The sequence below is a fragment of the Candoia aspera genome, chromosome 10, assembly GCF_035149785.1.
Source record: "Candoia aspera isolate rCanAsp1 chromosome 10, rCanAsp1.hap2, whole genome shotgun sequence".
Lineage (NCBI taxonomy): Eukaryota > Metazoa > Chordata > Lepidosauria > Squamata > Boidae > Candoia > Candoia aspera.
Window position 1 is genome coordinate 12,896,191 of NC_086162.1, and position 12,901 is coordinate 12,909,091.

The following is a 12,901-nucleotide window of genomic DNA, read 5'->3' on the forward strand; positions in this document are numbered from 1 at the left end:
TCCTTTGTAGTGCCAGATTCCGCCCCATATTGCGAGTTCTTCGGTGTTCTGGTTAACAGACACACACAATGCAAGGTTATTTCCCTTCTTTATTATTATTTTTTTATGTGTACAATTTATATGGCCACTCAGTCCACCAAGGGGACTCTAGACAGCGTACAAAGATTGAAAAACCATCCATTGAGCCACCTAATCATAATGTCTGAAGGCACAAACAGAAATTGAAACTCGTAAGAAGAGACCACTAACCAGCAGAGCTCTTCTAGAAGGTTCTAGAAATCCCTGACAAGGATTCCTCCAAGTGTACGAGATCCCACGTCATGAGTACCTCTGGCAAAGCCTCTCTAACTGCCTTAATGGATTAATTTGGGAAACATTCGGGCTTTATCCATCTTTCTCAATTGGTATGTCTAAGTATGTATGTATGTATTTATTTATTTATTATTCAAATTTAATTACCACCCATCTCCCCCAAGAGAGGGACTCTGGGCGGTTTACAATAAAATCAGTATCCTGCAGTAAGAGCTGTTAAGATTCTGCAAAACTTCCTCTGCTGTGTTCAAGGACTGTAAACATACAGTTCAGGAAGCCCTGCCGGAGTGAACCCTGAAATTTTGAACAAGTAATTTAATCTCCTCTTTTTCCATTTAGAAAACGTTTGGAAACTCTTTTGCAACTTCGAGATCGTTGATGTTTATATGCCAGATCTCTTTTAAAAGCGCAAATGTTATTTTGATAGTGTTTTGAAATGATGTCTGTGTGTGTGTGTATTTTACTGAAGGTTGTGTAATGATTAAGTGTTTAACTGTTTTGAAATGCTATGCCAAGCTGTAAATCCAGTTTAATAATAATAATATTATAATGCAGTCTTTGAAATTGCAGAGAACATTTCTGTGAGCTTCCCAATCACCAAAGCTATAAATACCCAAAATGAAAGATGCTGTTCTTAATTTGATCTTATTTGGCCTTTAATTTTGTTAAAATGGAAATGCCATAGGTTTATTATCCTTAGAAAGAATGAGATACCAACTTTTTTTTTTTTTGGCTCCTGGTCAACCTCCTCCCCCTAGTTTTAGAAGGTAAGGCGTTAAGAAAAGTTGGTTTCTTTAGTTCCATGGTGCCCAAGTTATTCTGGATTTTAAAGTTAAAATCCACCATCATGAAATAGAAGACTATACAAATAAGTGGGGTATTTTCCTCCATATATTGTTAGGACTCCAACTTCAGTCAGCCCCAAACAGCTTGATTAGTAATTGGGGAGTTGTGATTCAACAATGATTGAAGAACCACAGATTATCACTCATTTAGTCTGTAAGCAGCTAAATGAGACTTTAAAATGCCACCAGTGGTGGTGGTATAACTGTTGGAGAACATGCTTTGCAGACAAAAGTTCCAAGGTTCAATTCTCAAAACCTCTAGATAGGACTGGAAACGTCTCTGCTGTAACTCTGCTGCCAGTCAGTGTAAATATCTGACCAATGGACAGACTTTTTATAAAGCAGTTTCTTAAATTTCTGTGATAGAGCCAGTCTGGTGTAGCGGTTAAGGCATCAGGCTAGAAACCGGGAGTTGGTGAGTTCTAGTCCTGCTTTGGGCACAAAGCCAGCTGGGTGACCTTGGGCCAGTCACCCTCTCTCAGCCCTAGGAAGGAGGCAATGGCCAACCACTTCTGAAAACCTTGCCACGAAAACTGCAGGGACTTGTCCAGACAGTCTCCAAGAATCGGACACGACTGAACAGATGAAAAAAAAAATCTGTGACAAGTTCAGAGACAGCCCATATAGAGTCCAGTAACAGCATGCTCAGTTCTTACCTCCAGTATGCCTAAAGGAAGTTTCACTTATATGGAACTGATTTTTCTTTCATACTTAAAGGTGCCACTCATCCTTCCCCCAGCGGCAAGTAGCAACGTTTTCTGATCTCATTTATCTTTTTAATACTTTTTCTTTTAAGGCGACCATTGTTGCTTCCTCACATATTAGAATGGAATGCAGGGAAATCATGAAGCCGCTCTATAAATCTCTGTGGCTTAGGTTGGAATCCAGGTCTTCTTGATCAGAGTTCAGTGACCTTTCTGTGACACAACTGGTTGTACTAAAGATTGTGAAGGGAATTGGAGAGTTATGTTGGCAGAATACAGTGATATTGACTGTATTCAGTCTTGCTGCTCCTACTGAAATATCTGTCTGTCTCTCTCTGTCAACCTTTCTCTGTCTTTCTCCATCTCTCTCTCTGAGAATCTGTCTGGTGTAGTGGTAAAGGCACCAGGCTAGAAATCAGGAGACCGAGACTGTGAGTTCTAGTCCTGCCTTAGCCACGAAGCCAACTGGGTGACTTTCGGCCAGCCATTCTTTCCCAGCCCTAGGAAGAAGGCATTGGCACCCCACTTCCAAAATTGTTGCCAAGAAAATTGCACGGACTCAAAATTGACTCAGAGGCATTGTTTGTTTGCATGTTTGTTGATTCGTTCCTCTCTCCATCTGGACCTGAACTTCAATATTTTAAAATTTATGGGTCAGTGTGTACATGCAGCAGTGGAATTCTATTGTACAGTTCCTGATACTTCAGTTATTCTCAAAGTATGAGTTCCTAGTCAGCCATCTGGCATGGTCACCTTTTTGTTTTTGTTTTTTGTTTTGGTGTTCTCCAAACACACAGTACGCTGGGTAAGGAGAAATTGGTTTTTTTGCTTTCCTTTGGGACTGCTCCGTGCATATAAACATGTACATAAATAATAATCAGAGTCCCCCCTTTCCCATTATGAATATTCAGAGAAGTCAGATGTGTGGTTTGGGGGAGTACTGAATTTGTTGCATTCAGTGGTGGTGCACTTGCCTTATCTGGAGAAGGTAGACTTGGCCTCAGTGACCCACAAACTGGTTACATGCCGCCTATGGATCCCAATAATATGCTCTACTTAGAAGTGCTTTTCAGACTGTTAGGAAACAGACTGTGGTACAAAACCTGGCACTGAGGAATCTTCTGGGTGGAAGCAAGCAAGTAGAGTGCATTATACAGTAGCAGTATTTCTGACCTTGGTACAATCAGAGTCTCTTCAACTCCCGAAGTTGCATAGCTAGCAGGACCATGCTGACTGGGATTTCTCTGAGTTGAATCTGGAGACTGCTACTGGAGAGAACTTGTTTGGAAAAGTCCTCACCAGACAGACCTAATTCCTAATCTCTTTTATCTGTCCTGGGTTTGGGCTAAGGCAGTGCATTCCCCTGACACTTCCTTAAGCCAGGGAATTCAATTATCATCTGATGGAGAACCTGCAGTTTTGCCATCCCTGGACTTTGTGTTCTTTTGAATGATTGTGTATTTAAAGGCTTTATCTGTGGGTCAGAATAAACAATTTCGGTTTTAAGGGGAACTTCTTAAACGAAATGAATAAGTCACGTGTCTGTCACACATTTGCAAGTTTTGTGGAAGTGTGATATAACTGAACGTATGACTTTGCTTTTTCTCTTAGATAAGATTTGAAAATTCGTCATTTAGACTTGAGTTCTGAAGTTTGTGAATTTCCCCTGACTCTGTGAAAGGAGTCTGGGTAGATCACAAAGACCCTCTTCTTAGGAAGGGCCACTTAAATAGAAAATACAGTATCTTCAGTGACAGCTCATGGTTTGTACCAATGCTTTAAAAGAGCAGGATATAAGTTATTTGCCCAGTTCATGGACAAAATAACATGTCTGGCAATGCCTTAAGTTTAATATTTCTTCCTAACTTACAGTTTTATTGATATGTTATTTTGATGTAATCTAACACACGTTGAGTTAAAAAGCAAATTACATACCTGATTACACCAGTTGATTGTATTAAAATTTTGCAGGCTTGAGAAAGTAACCCAAGGAATAGTGCAGTTCTTCAAAGTAGCCGAATACTTATATTTACCCAAGTTTAGTTTCCCTTTTATGCAGAGCGTTTTTCCACACCTGTTAATAGAGAAGTTGTAATCATTTTCAAAATCTAACTCTATATGAAACCATAACATTAATTTATGGGGCTCTAAAACCTTCATTTTGGAAGAAGGAACTGTTAATACAGTGTTTCTTAATCTTGACAACTTTAAGATACGTGGACTTCAACTCCCAGAAATTCCCAACCAGCCTGGCTGGCTGGGGAATTCTGGGAATTGAAGTCCGCGTATCTTAAAGTTGTTAAGGTTGAGAAACACTTTGTTAATATTTTGGTCTGGATCAGGGTCTGGACAGGACTGTTTCACAATTGTATGTTTCATAGGTCAGAAATCTTAATTTGGTGATAAGAGTTCTAAAGATAGATATAAGTTTTAGTTTTAGTCCCTTCCTCACCTGCGCTTTTAAGATTAGCAAAAATGGTTAAATTTAGCTTTTTCCTGTATGTAGCAACAGAGATGAGGAAAAATAAGGATAGTTTAGTAGATTACAAAGGATGGAACTTCAAAGTCAGATTCCAACTCTCAGCATGGTCATGTTAGCTGGCGATGATGGGAATAGCCTAACATTAAGAAGGCTGATTTCGAAATGGAAAATAAAGAAATTCCAGTTAATGCTGCTTGGGTATGCAGAATACATCACCTCTTGGATTTTACTTTCTTGATTGAAAAACGATGATGTGAAGAACTGCATTACTGCATCCACCAATATCTGCTTGTACTTTATATCAGGGTTTCTCAACTTCGGCAACCTGAAGATGTGTGGACTTCAACTCCCAGAATTCCCCAGCCAGCAAGCTGGCTGGGGAATTCTGGGAGTTGAAGTCCACACATCTTCAAGTTGCCAAAGTTGAGAAACATTGGTCTAGGGAGAGGAGTCTGGATCCACAACTTCCCTTCCCTTCTCTTCTCCCCTGCTCTGCACAGCTAGTTACTTTCTGGTTTTAAATCATTACTTGCTGTTCAGCCATCCTGGCTGAGCTGGTGTTTGCCAGTAGCTACAAAGCAGTAGAAGGCTTGCTTCAAAGCAGGAAATAACTGAGCAAGCAGAGTGTGCAAGAGATGGATTGAGGCTGTGAGTCCAGCCAAGGCTATCAAGTTGCCAAGGTTGAGAAACACTGCTTTATATTGATTGATCCAAAGTAACAACCGAATTCTTGGTTCTGTCCTTGCAATTAGTTACAGAAAATGAGGGTCCTTTCCCTGTATCCCCCCAGCCTCCTTTTTAACCATTCCTTTTACTTTCGTGATATTGAGTGGAAGAAGTGACTGGAATGTCAGGGGTAGCGAATCCATTTCAGATGGTCTCCGTCTTTGTTCCCCAAGAAGACGAGCGTGCTCAGATTTCTTCCCTCCGAGCAGAAGGACAGCAAGCAGTAGGGGCTTGTTTATAAGCTGTTCGGCATTTGAAGTCTTCCAAGCCCTTCTGCTTGTTCCTCCTCCTAGCCTTTTAACTCCTGCCTTTAAAGAGCCAAGGGGAATGTTGATTATTTGGTTTCTGGAGCTCTGAAGTCTCCTCCTCCTCCTTCCTGAGATCCACCCCTAAGCAGAATACGCACTGTGGAATGACAGGCATTCAGTCCTTTTTGGAGGGAGCTGGCATGGGAGTGCATTTATGAGACTTACACCGTGCCCAGGCCAGGGATACGGGACATAACTGTGGCAGAGCTTGGACCCACAATCCTGGACTTTTTCTGACTTGGGGCCATTCTGCTTTGGAGTCTGGGGAGCAGCAAGCTTTCTCTACCCTGCGGAGTCTGTCAACTTTCAGAGGCTGATGTCTGCTTCCCGAATAGGCTTGCCTTGTTCCCTTTCTCTGAGCCTACCTTGAAGAACAGAAGAATGGGACAGACACGCTACTCAAGACCGGTATATCCAGCTCCCTTGGGTGAGTAATGGAGGGTCTAGTTGCAGCTTAAAGCACAGCCAAGAATTGCAGGTGAAGTCGAAGCACGTTTAAAGAGAGACGGGTAGGATTGTGTAATTTGGAAGAGCTTTTGATTCTCAGGAGTGCTGAGGACAGGTTGTTTTCATAATCCTTTAAAAAAAAAAAGACAGAGGAGAATCCTTGCTTTGGAACATACATTGCTCTGTAACTTCTCTCTAGAGTAGCTTAAGAACCAGTCCTTTTGGTCTTTGCTTGTTGCTCCCAGAGTGGTCAGACGATGGGTAAACTTGGTTTAAAGCGTTCAACAGCAAGAATATATTGTGCATTTTGCTTGGAGTGAAATGTTTCAGGCAAGGATCGGGCGCTGATTTGCTGCTCCTCCTCAGTATGAATGATCCGTATTTATTAAAACATACTTCTTCTAATCCCCTACCCATCCTGAAGCAGTTTACTCGGTCATCCTTTAGCAGGAGTTTTTTTTTTTAAACACTCATTCATATCCCCTTGCTTTCATCTTCAAAAAAGCCATGCCTTCCATGATCTTATACTTTAGAACTCCAGTGGGCTTATTATCTAAGAGTGAAGGAAGGAGCAGAGCTTCTGTGTGAGGGTTCCAGACAGCAGTGCCCTTTCAGTGCCATCCCATGGGTTTTAGGGATGCTTAATGTCGATGTTAGAGTCACTGTTGCTGTCCCTACAAATGTCCATACTGTACATCCCATACTGTACAACTGTGAGGTTCTGGGGGGCTGTCTGGCAAAGCAGAGAACCAAAGAATTGGGGCAGATGGAGAAGAGACCTATTTGTGGTAACTCACCTCTGGGCAGCCTTGGCGACGGTGGAAGCAATGTTCAGGATTGGGTATGTTTTGCATTTTAAGAGTTAACAGTATCCTGTAATGGAGTCTTGTTTTCTTCTTCCTCTCCTACTTAACTGAGGGCCCAATTGGGTTGTCTAGGGCAGTGCTCTTCAACCTTGGCAACTTTAAGACGTGTGGACTTCAACTCCCAGAATTCCCCAGCCAGCAAGGCTGGCTGGGGAATTCTGGGAGTTGAAGTCCACACGTCTTAAAGTTGCCAAGGTCGAGAAACACTGGTCTAGGGAGCCATCCAAAAACTATCTCACTTTACTCGGTAGTCAACCAGGAGCTGAATTAACATGCTGACAATTGAGCCTTTTTTGTACCTGCCATTCCTTTTTTTCACAGTGCTTTAAACTCTAGTTAAGAAACACTTCTTAGCCTGACCCTGCGCAGGATATATTTCACAAATAGTGTGTGACTTTAATGGAGACGGTCTTTGATTTGGGAAATGAGGTTTAACTGTTAAATATGTTTGTAGCTTCTTGTGACTTCTATTACAAGCCACATTTTAAACCTCTATCAAGTGCCTTCCTGTTTTTAAGAGACATTTTCCATTTTTGTGTGTCTGTAGTTTCTGTACACTCCCTGGCACTTTATTTGCAATGAAGTAGGTAGATAGATCCTTCTGTTCTGTAATCCTGTGTTCCAGATGTTCAGTAGAGAAAAACAGAGTGCCGGTGTGTGAAATAAAGGACGTTTCTTGTGAGATCTTTAATGTAGGTACCTGAAGAAGGTGCAGTCATAAGATGGTTAGTACAGGATTTAATATGCCACATGACATGCACACACACTGTCTCTCTTATGCTCATTTGGTTTTGCTGAATCAAATCAACACAGCTGTTTTACACCTGTAGTGTCTTATATATCACATTATACTTTCACCAGAGGCAGCATGTATTTTTGTCCTTATGTGGCATTTGTATGTGGCATTTATTGATGTGGCTGACGCAGATTACAATATTGGAAATAGCCCTTATTTATCCATAGCAGGTTGTTTTTCTTTCAGGAAGAGAGGTGGGGTGACCTTCCCCATACTTAAGCCCCGAGTGCACATAGTTTGACTTCAGCAAACATATTGCAAGACAGTCTGGTGCTGTTGGGAAGGTGTGGAGAAATGTGGAAATCAGTTCAAAAGTTTTTTTTAATCCTTTTCAGACAAGGGGTTATCCAGCATTCTCTTGGCTCATGCTTGTGTGTGTTTGCTGTGATAGAATGTGCCACGCAAATTATTACTTCAGATGTGAATTTCATAATATAACAGACAGATGTAGGTGCACATCTATGGATCACTGGGTGTGTGGATGAGGTACAGCTGCTTTTATTTCCCCTCAGAATTTGCTGCCACTACCAACTCACCCAGTCTCCTGGCCTGTATCTTGTCCCTGCTGATCTAGAGCAGAGGTTTTTCAGAGGGAACAGCATCCACAGCATTACAGTTTTTAAGTTCATGAGTGGTAACTCTGGATCTTTTTCACCCCAAGTATCTACTGCTACTAACTGTGGTTTGGATGAAAAAATGACAAACTGTGTTGTGACTCCATGATGCAAACCTCACCGTTTTGTACTTGTGTCCTGACATTGGATTCAAGTACACATGTCATGGGGTTTTTCACAGTGATGCCGTAATGTGTGTTTCGGCACTACCCCACCCCCTGATCCCTGTGTATTTACTTGACATTTACTGCATGCTACTTAATGAACTATTCAAGCCATTGGTTAAACCAGAGTTAGCTGTCCACAATTACAATTTCTGTCAGATTTCTAGTATTTTTCCAAATATAGGCTTACTTACACAAAGTTATATCTTAATATCTGTTCCTGGACAGTGAAATTATACAAATTTTTGCATAGTGAATGCATTGTGTCCAAAAATAAAATTCATGCCTGAATTAAGCAGATGTCTCATGATACAGAGTTTAAATTTATGAAGGAGAAACAACCCATTGTCTTTAATCAGAAAATATGCCAGCTTGAGGGCAGAGATAAAGCATGTGCAGACTTCCTTAATGAAAGAGCAAAAATAGACTTTTGGCCCACTTATTACTGGGTGGCCACAATGGCACGAAAAGCCTGCACCGGTGGTCCTCTACCACAGCTGGAATTAGCTAGCCTTTATTCTTTGTTTTAATTCATATATAAGTAAATATTTGAAGTTAACACATTAGCTGCAAAGTTTGTACCAATCTAAATAAATCTATTAGCAGAGATGAAGAACATGTACAGAAATAGCACTAACTGATTCTTGGACCCTTCTCCAAACACGCCATTGTGATTTTCAGTCCTTTTGTTGAATACTTTTAATGGTGGTATTGTTTACCTCCAAAGAATTTGCTGCTGGCCTGGAGTGAGTACTAATGTATGAATGTAATGGTCGAAATATTAGGAAGAAGCCCTTTTTTCTGTTCCAGGGTCGATTGGATTACTGTGCTACATCAGAACCATCGTGAGTTGTTCTTGGCATAGTGACATCAGACACCTTCCTGCTCTGCTTGTCATGTGGTGCTTGGTGCAATGCAGGATACACTAATTTAACGCCACCAAATTTATTGGGTTAGTATTGAGCACCTAGTGGATGCACAGACATTGGCACACGCCTGTATGCATTTCTGCTAGCGGAGGGGGATGTGTTTCAAAAAAGCCCTAATTTGGCAGTATTTATGGCACCACTGGACTGCTTTCTGGCTTCGTTGTTATAAGCTACTGCTACCCTTTGGGAATATATAACTCAAATTTATAGCTAACAATCGAAAAAGTAGACAAGATAACTGTCCTGACAAGCAGGAACCACACTGAGACAAGGAATAGGTCTCTAGTGTTTTATTACTGCTACAGTAGACAGAAAATCCTAACAAACTGAAGAAGCGTGGAAAAACCCATACAGATAAACCCCAAAAGTCAAGGTGGGTCTGTTCTGTGTCTCTTTGAATGACAGCTCAAATTCTCTCTACTACGCATGCGCTTTCCCCCCTGGTTAGGGGCCCCCTCCTGCTCACCATCAGTGCTCATGACAACAACAGTTGCACTGCCCCAGATTCTTAGAGCATGTAAAGAGTGATAGGACATGCAGTCTGTATTCACGGTGATAAATAGTGCAAGAAAACAAACTTGTCAGATGTGTTGACCTGTATTAGCTGTTGATCCATCCATTGCCTGCACAATAATACCCTAGAATCCTTATGAAGGAGAAAGTGAATTTATTTTTCTTTGACTAAGATTAGTATTCTTAACTTCATTGGGTTACTTGCATTTAACAGTTGTTAGAATAATATTTGATCTTATTGTAGGTGGCTGTGGTATGACACCCGTTACTTCAGCGTGGTTATATCCCAGTATGTCTTCACTGAATTACCCCTTTACAACCAGTAATCAACAGGATGGATTCTAGAACTTCATTGCCCTTTCCCTGGCACTGGGAAGAATAGTGAACACTGTAATTTGGGGATGCAGCAACTGTCATTAAAAGAATGTCCCTACTGTGAAAGCAGGAGGCGATCATTTCACCAAGTGAATGAATAAAAAGTAGAGCTCTTATTAAAATATAACACATGAGGTAAGAGCTTCCCTTGGCATTTTCCTAAAGAGGAAGCAAGTACTGTGAATACTTGGAATATTTAGCTGTGTTGCTCTTGATGTCGAGAAGTACATTTGCAGAGGAAATCTTAAACTGTTGGCTGTTTTGTTCTGCAAAATACAAAGAATGATTTTTCAAAGGTACTCACCAAACATGGGATCTCTTTCAGTCTATTTCATAACCTTTAGATCTGTGTGTGTGTGTGTGATGGAGAACAAGATGCATAATGCCCCCAAGGAATTTCCCCTGGTTGCTGATGAAACCCAGACTTGCTTAGTTTTGGTAACTATAATCTATAAATTGTTCTTTTTATGGCAGTGATGGTTATACAGTATTATTGATTAGTAAATCCTGATTTAAAGTGAGTTTTCTTGACCAATGATTTAAATCAGTCAAATCCAGTCTACCAAGAACTCAAGAAAAAGACCTTCCCTCTACCAGCTGGTTGAAATTATTTAAGTAGAGGTGCCAAGGAATTAGCTGGGGTTGTCCATATGCAAGACATTTGTTCTCTCTTCCTCTTGGAAAGGATATCCACCTTGATTTATTTTTTGTCTTCCCCAAAACATGGAGTTGTGAATTCCCATCCAAAGATTTCCTCTAAATAGTTTCTGTGGTCTCTTGAGCCATTTCTGCACAACAAAGTCTAACCGTAATTGGGTTTTGCATTGGGAGGTATTCTACATCCAAGCATCTGTTGCATCTAGAAGTATTCTATATCCAAGCACCTTTAGTTTATTCATTTTTAAGGACATAGGTCTTAAAGTGCTACTGTGCAGCTGAGATACAAAAATGTCTCATGTCCATATTTGACAAAAAGTAGATTTATTTCTGGAAGATTCCAAAGGAACACCCACTACAACGTGAGCCATCTGTGAGTAAGACAGTTACTGAAAATCTCCCTCTGGAAGAATTACAATAACAACCTATCTACTCACTAAGTATGTGGAACAAGAGTAATATATTATTTCTTCATCAGATTGGTCTTAAACTGGCTCTACTCCCATTCACACATGATCTCAACTGTCTCCTTGTAAGACATGAACCCTTTTCAAGCCAATGTCACTCGAATGATGTCAGCCTCCTGAAAACATCTGTTTGAGTAGAAGCCTGACTTGGGCTATAGGTTGTTTTTCTTTTAAAATCTCTTTTCACTGTAAGAAGTTGAAATGGCAGCCCTGTGCAAGGAGAACTTTCACATCGCAACTTGACTCAAGTAGATCGTCTTGGCGTAGAGCAATAAGCCATGTCAAGTGGAAGTGAATGTTAGTAGATCTCGAATAGACTTAACTTCAGTTTCATACTCACGCTAAGCCATAACTTTTAACCCTGGAGTTTTGGAACGTGTACATGGTATGGCTGTTGCTGAGAATTCTGGGGGCTGGCCATAAATGTGGAGAGTACACAGGTTGCAGAATTCCTAAAGTGATCTGTTTCATTTTGGCTTCCTGCAACATGTGAAACTAGCCTTTCGTGTTTGTCGTCTGTGGTTTATAATATATGTTGTTTTCGCACAGGTATTTTTCTTTGTTTTTAACTGTTTTTAACAATCTGTAAACCTCCCAGAAGCAGTGAACCGAGGGTAAAAAAGGAGTAGCTTAGTACAGTCTGTGAACTCAGTCATAATATAAGAAATCTAAGGAATAATTTCTTGGTCTTTCCTTAACTTAAATATAATTGTGTCATCTTGGAAGGGACTTCTGCTACAATAATGTATGATGTTTCCCTACAGGGTTTTCTAGAAATTTTGTTTGTCTTTGTCTATATGCCACTTTTTCACAGTGAGTTTGTTCCTAAGGAGAACTGTTTGCTGCCTTGTGCATATTTGTAGAAAGGGGATACAAAGAAAGCAAGTTAAGTGATAGCAGCTTCAAGGAAAGATGCTGACCAGCATTCTCCACTGTGGTGTCCTGTAGGTACACATACCCACTAGATGTGCAACTTCCACATTCTCACCTAGGGTAGCTAACACAATTCTGGGAACTGTAGATCCAAAAAGGTCTGGGGATTGTGAAGTTGGGCTAGCTCATCTGCAAAATGTCATAGGTTAACTCTTCTTAGAGTAGAGGCTGGGAACATATGGTCATATGACCAGGTAGTTAAAAAGCTGGAAAGTTGCAATACCCAAACTTTAGCAGCATTATTTTGGAAGGTTCAAGGGGCCACAAACATGTTGGGAAGCTGTTGGGTGCATAGAGCCTCCACAATACTGCCCCGCGGAAGTCAGAGGAGACTTTGATTTGTTAGCCATTCTTGCTGGTTGGAAGAGCTAAACAGAAGCTAAACATGATCACCCAAATATATAGTGCATAATAATTTAATGGCTACTGGAGTTGACTCTTCTGGCTGCTGATGGTTAGTCTCTTTGTTTTTACTGTTTTTTTAAAAAAATTCCTTGAATATTTTCAATCAACTCGGTTTTATTATGGTTGCTACTCAAGTTTATTCATTCAGTAGACAATGCAAAGAACAATATAAACTTCAAGTATTATTAGGTAACAGAACTCTTAATAAGCATAGGAAGCATTGTTTGACTGCATCTCATTGTTCCCTAAACTGGGCCTGATGAGCAGCCAGACAGAATTTTGCAACTGGCCCTGTAATTCTAGAATCTTGGTCTGCAAGAAAACAGCTAACATAAAAGTCCTGAGCTTTTGCGAACGA

General features: G+C 40.6%; 1 protein-coding gene across 4 annotated transcripts in view; it reads left to right on the forward strand.

The window, feature by feature from the left end:
• Positions 1-12,901, forward strand: part of PHACTR4 (phosphatase and actin regulator 4) — an 85,781-nt gene that overhangs the window by 43,887 nt on the left and 28,993 nt on the right. For 2 of the 4 annotated variants that reach the window (XM_063312420.1, XM_063312424.1), the window contains exon 1: positions 5,504-5,804. The exons of the other annotated variants lie outside the window; for them this stretch is intronic. In XM_063312420.1, coding sequence (XP_063168490.1) covers positions 5,759-5,804 — 46 coding nt within the window. In that variant the 5' untranslated portion in view covers positions 5,504-5,758. Of the gene's footprint in view, positions 1-5,503; positions 5,805-12,901 lie in introns of those variants that run through there. 4 annotated transcript variants of the gene reach the window in all.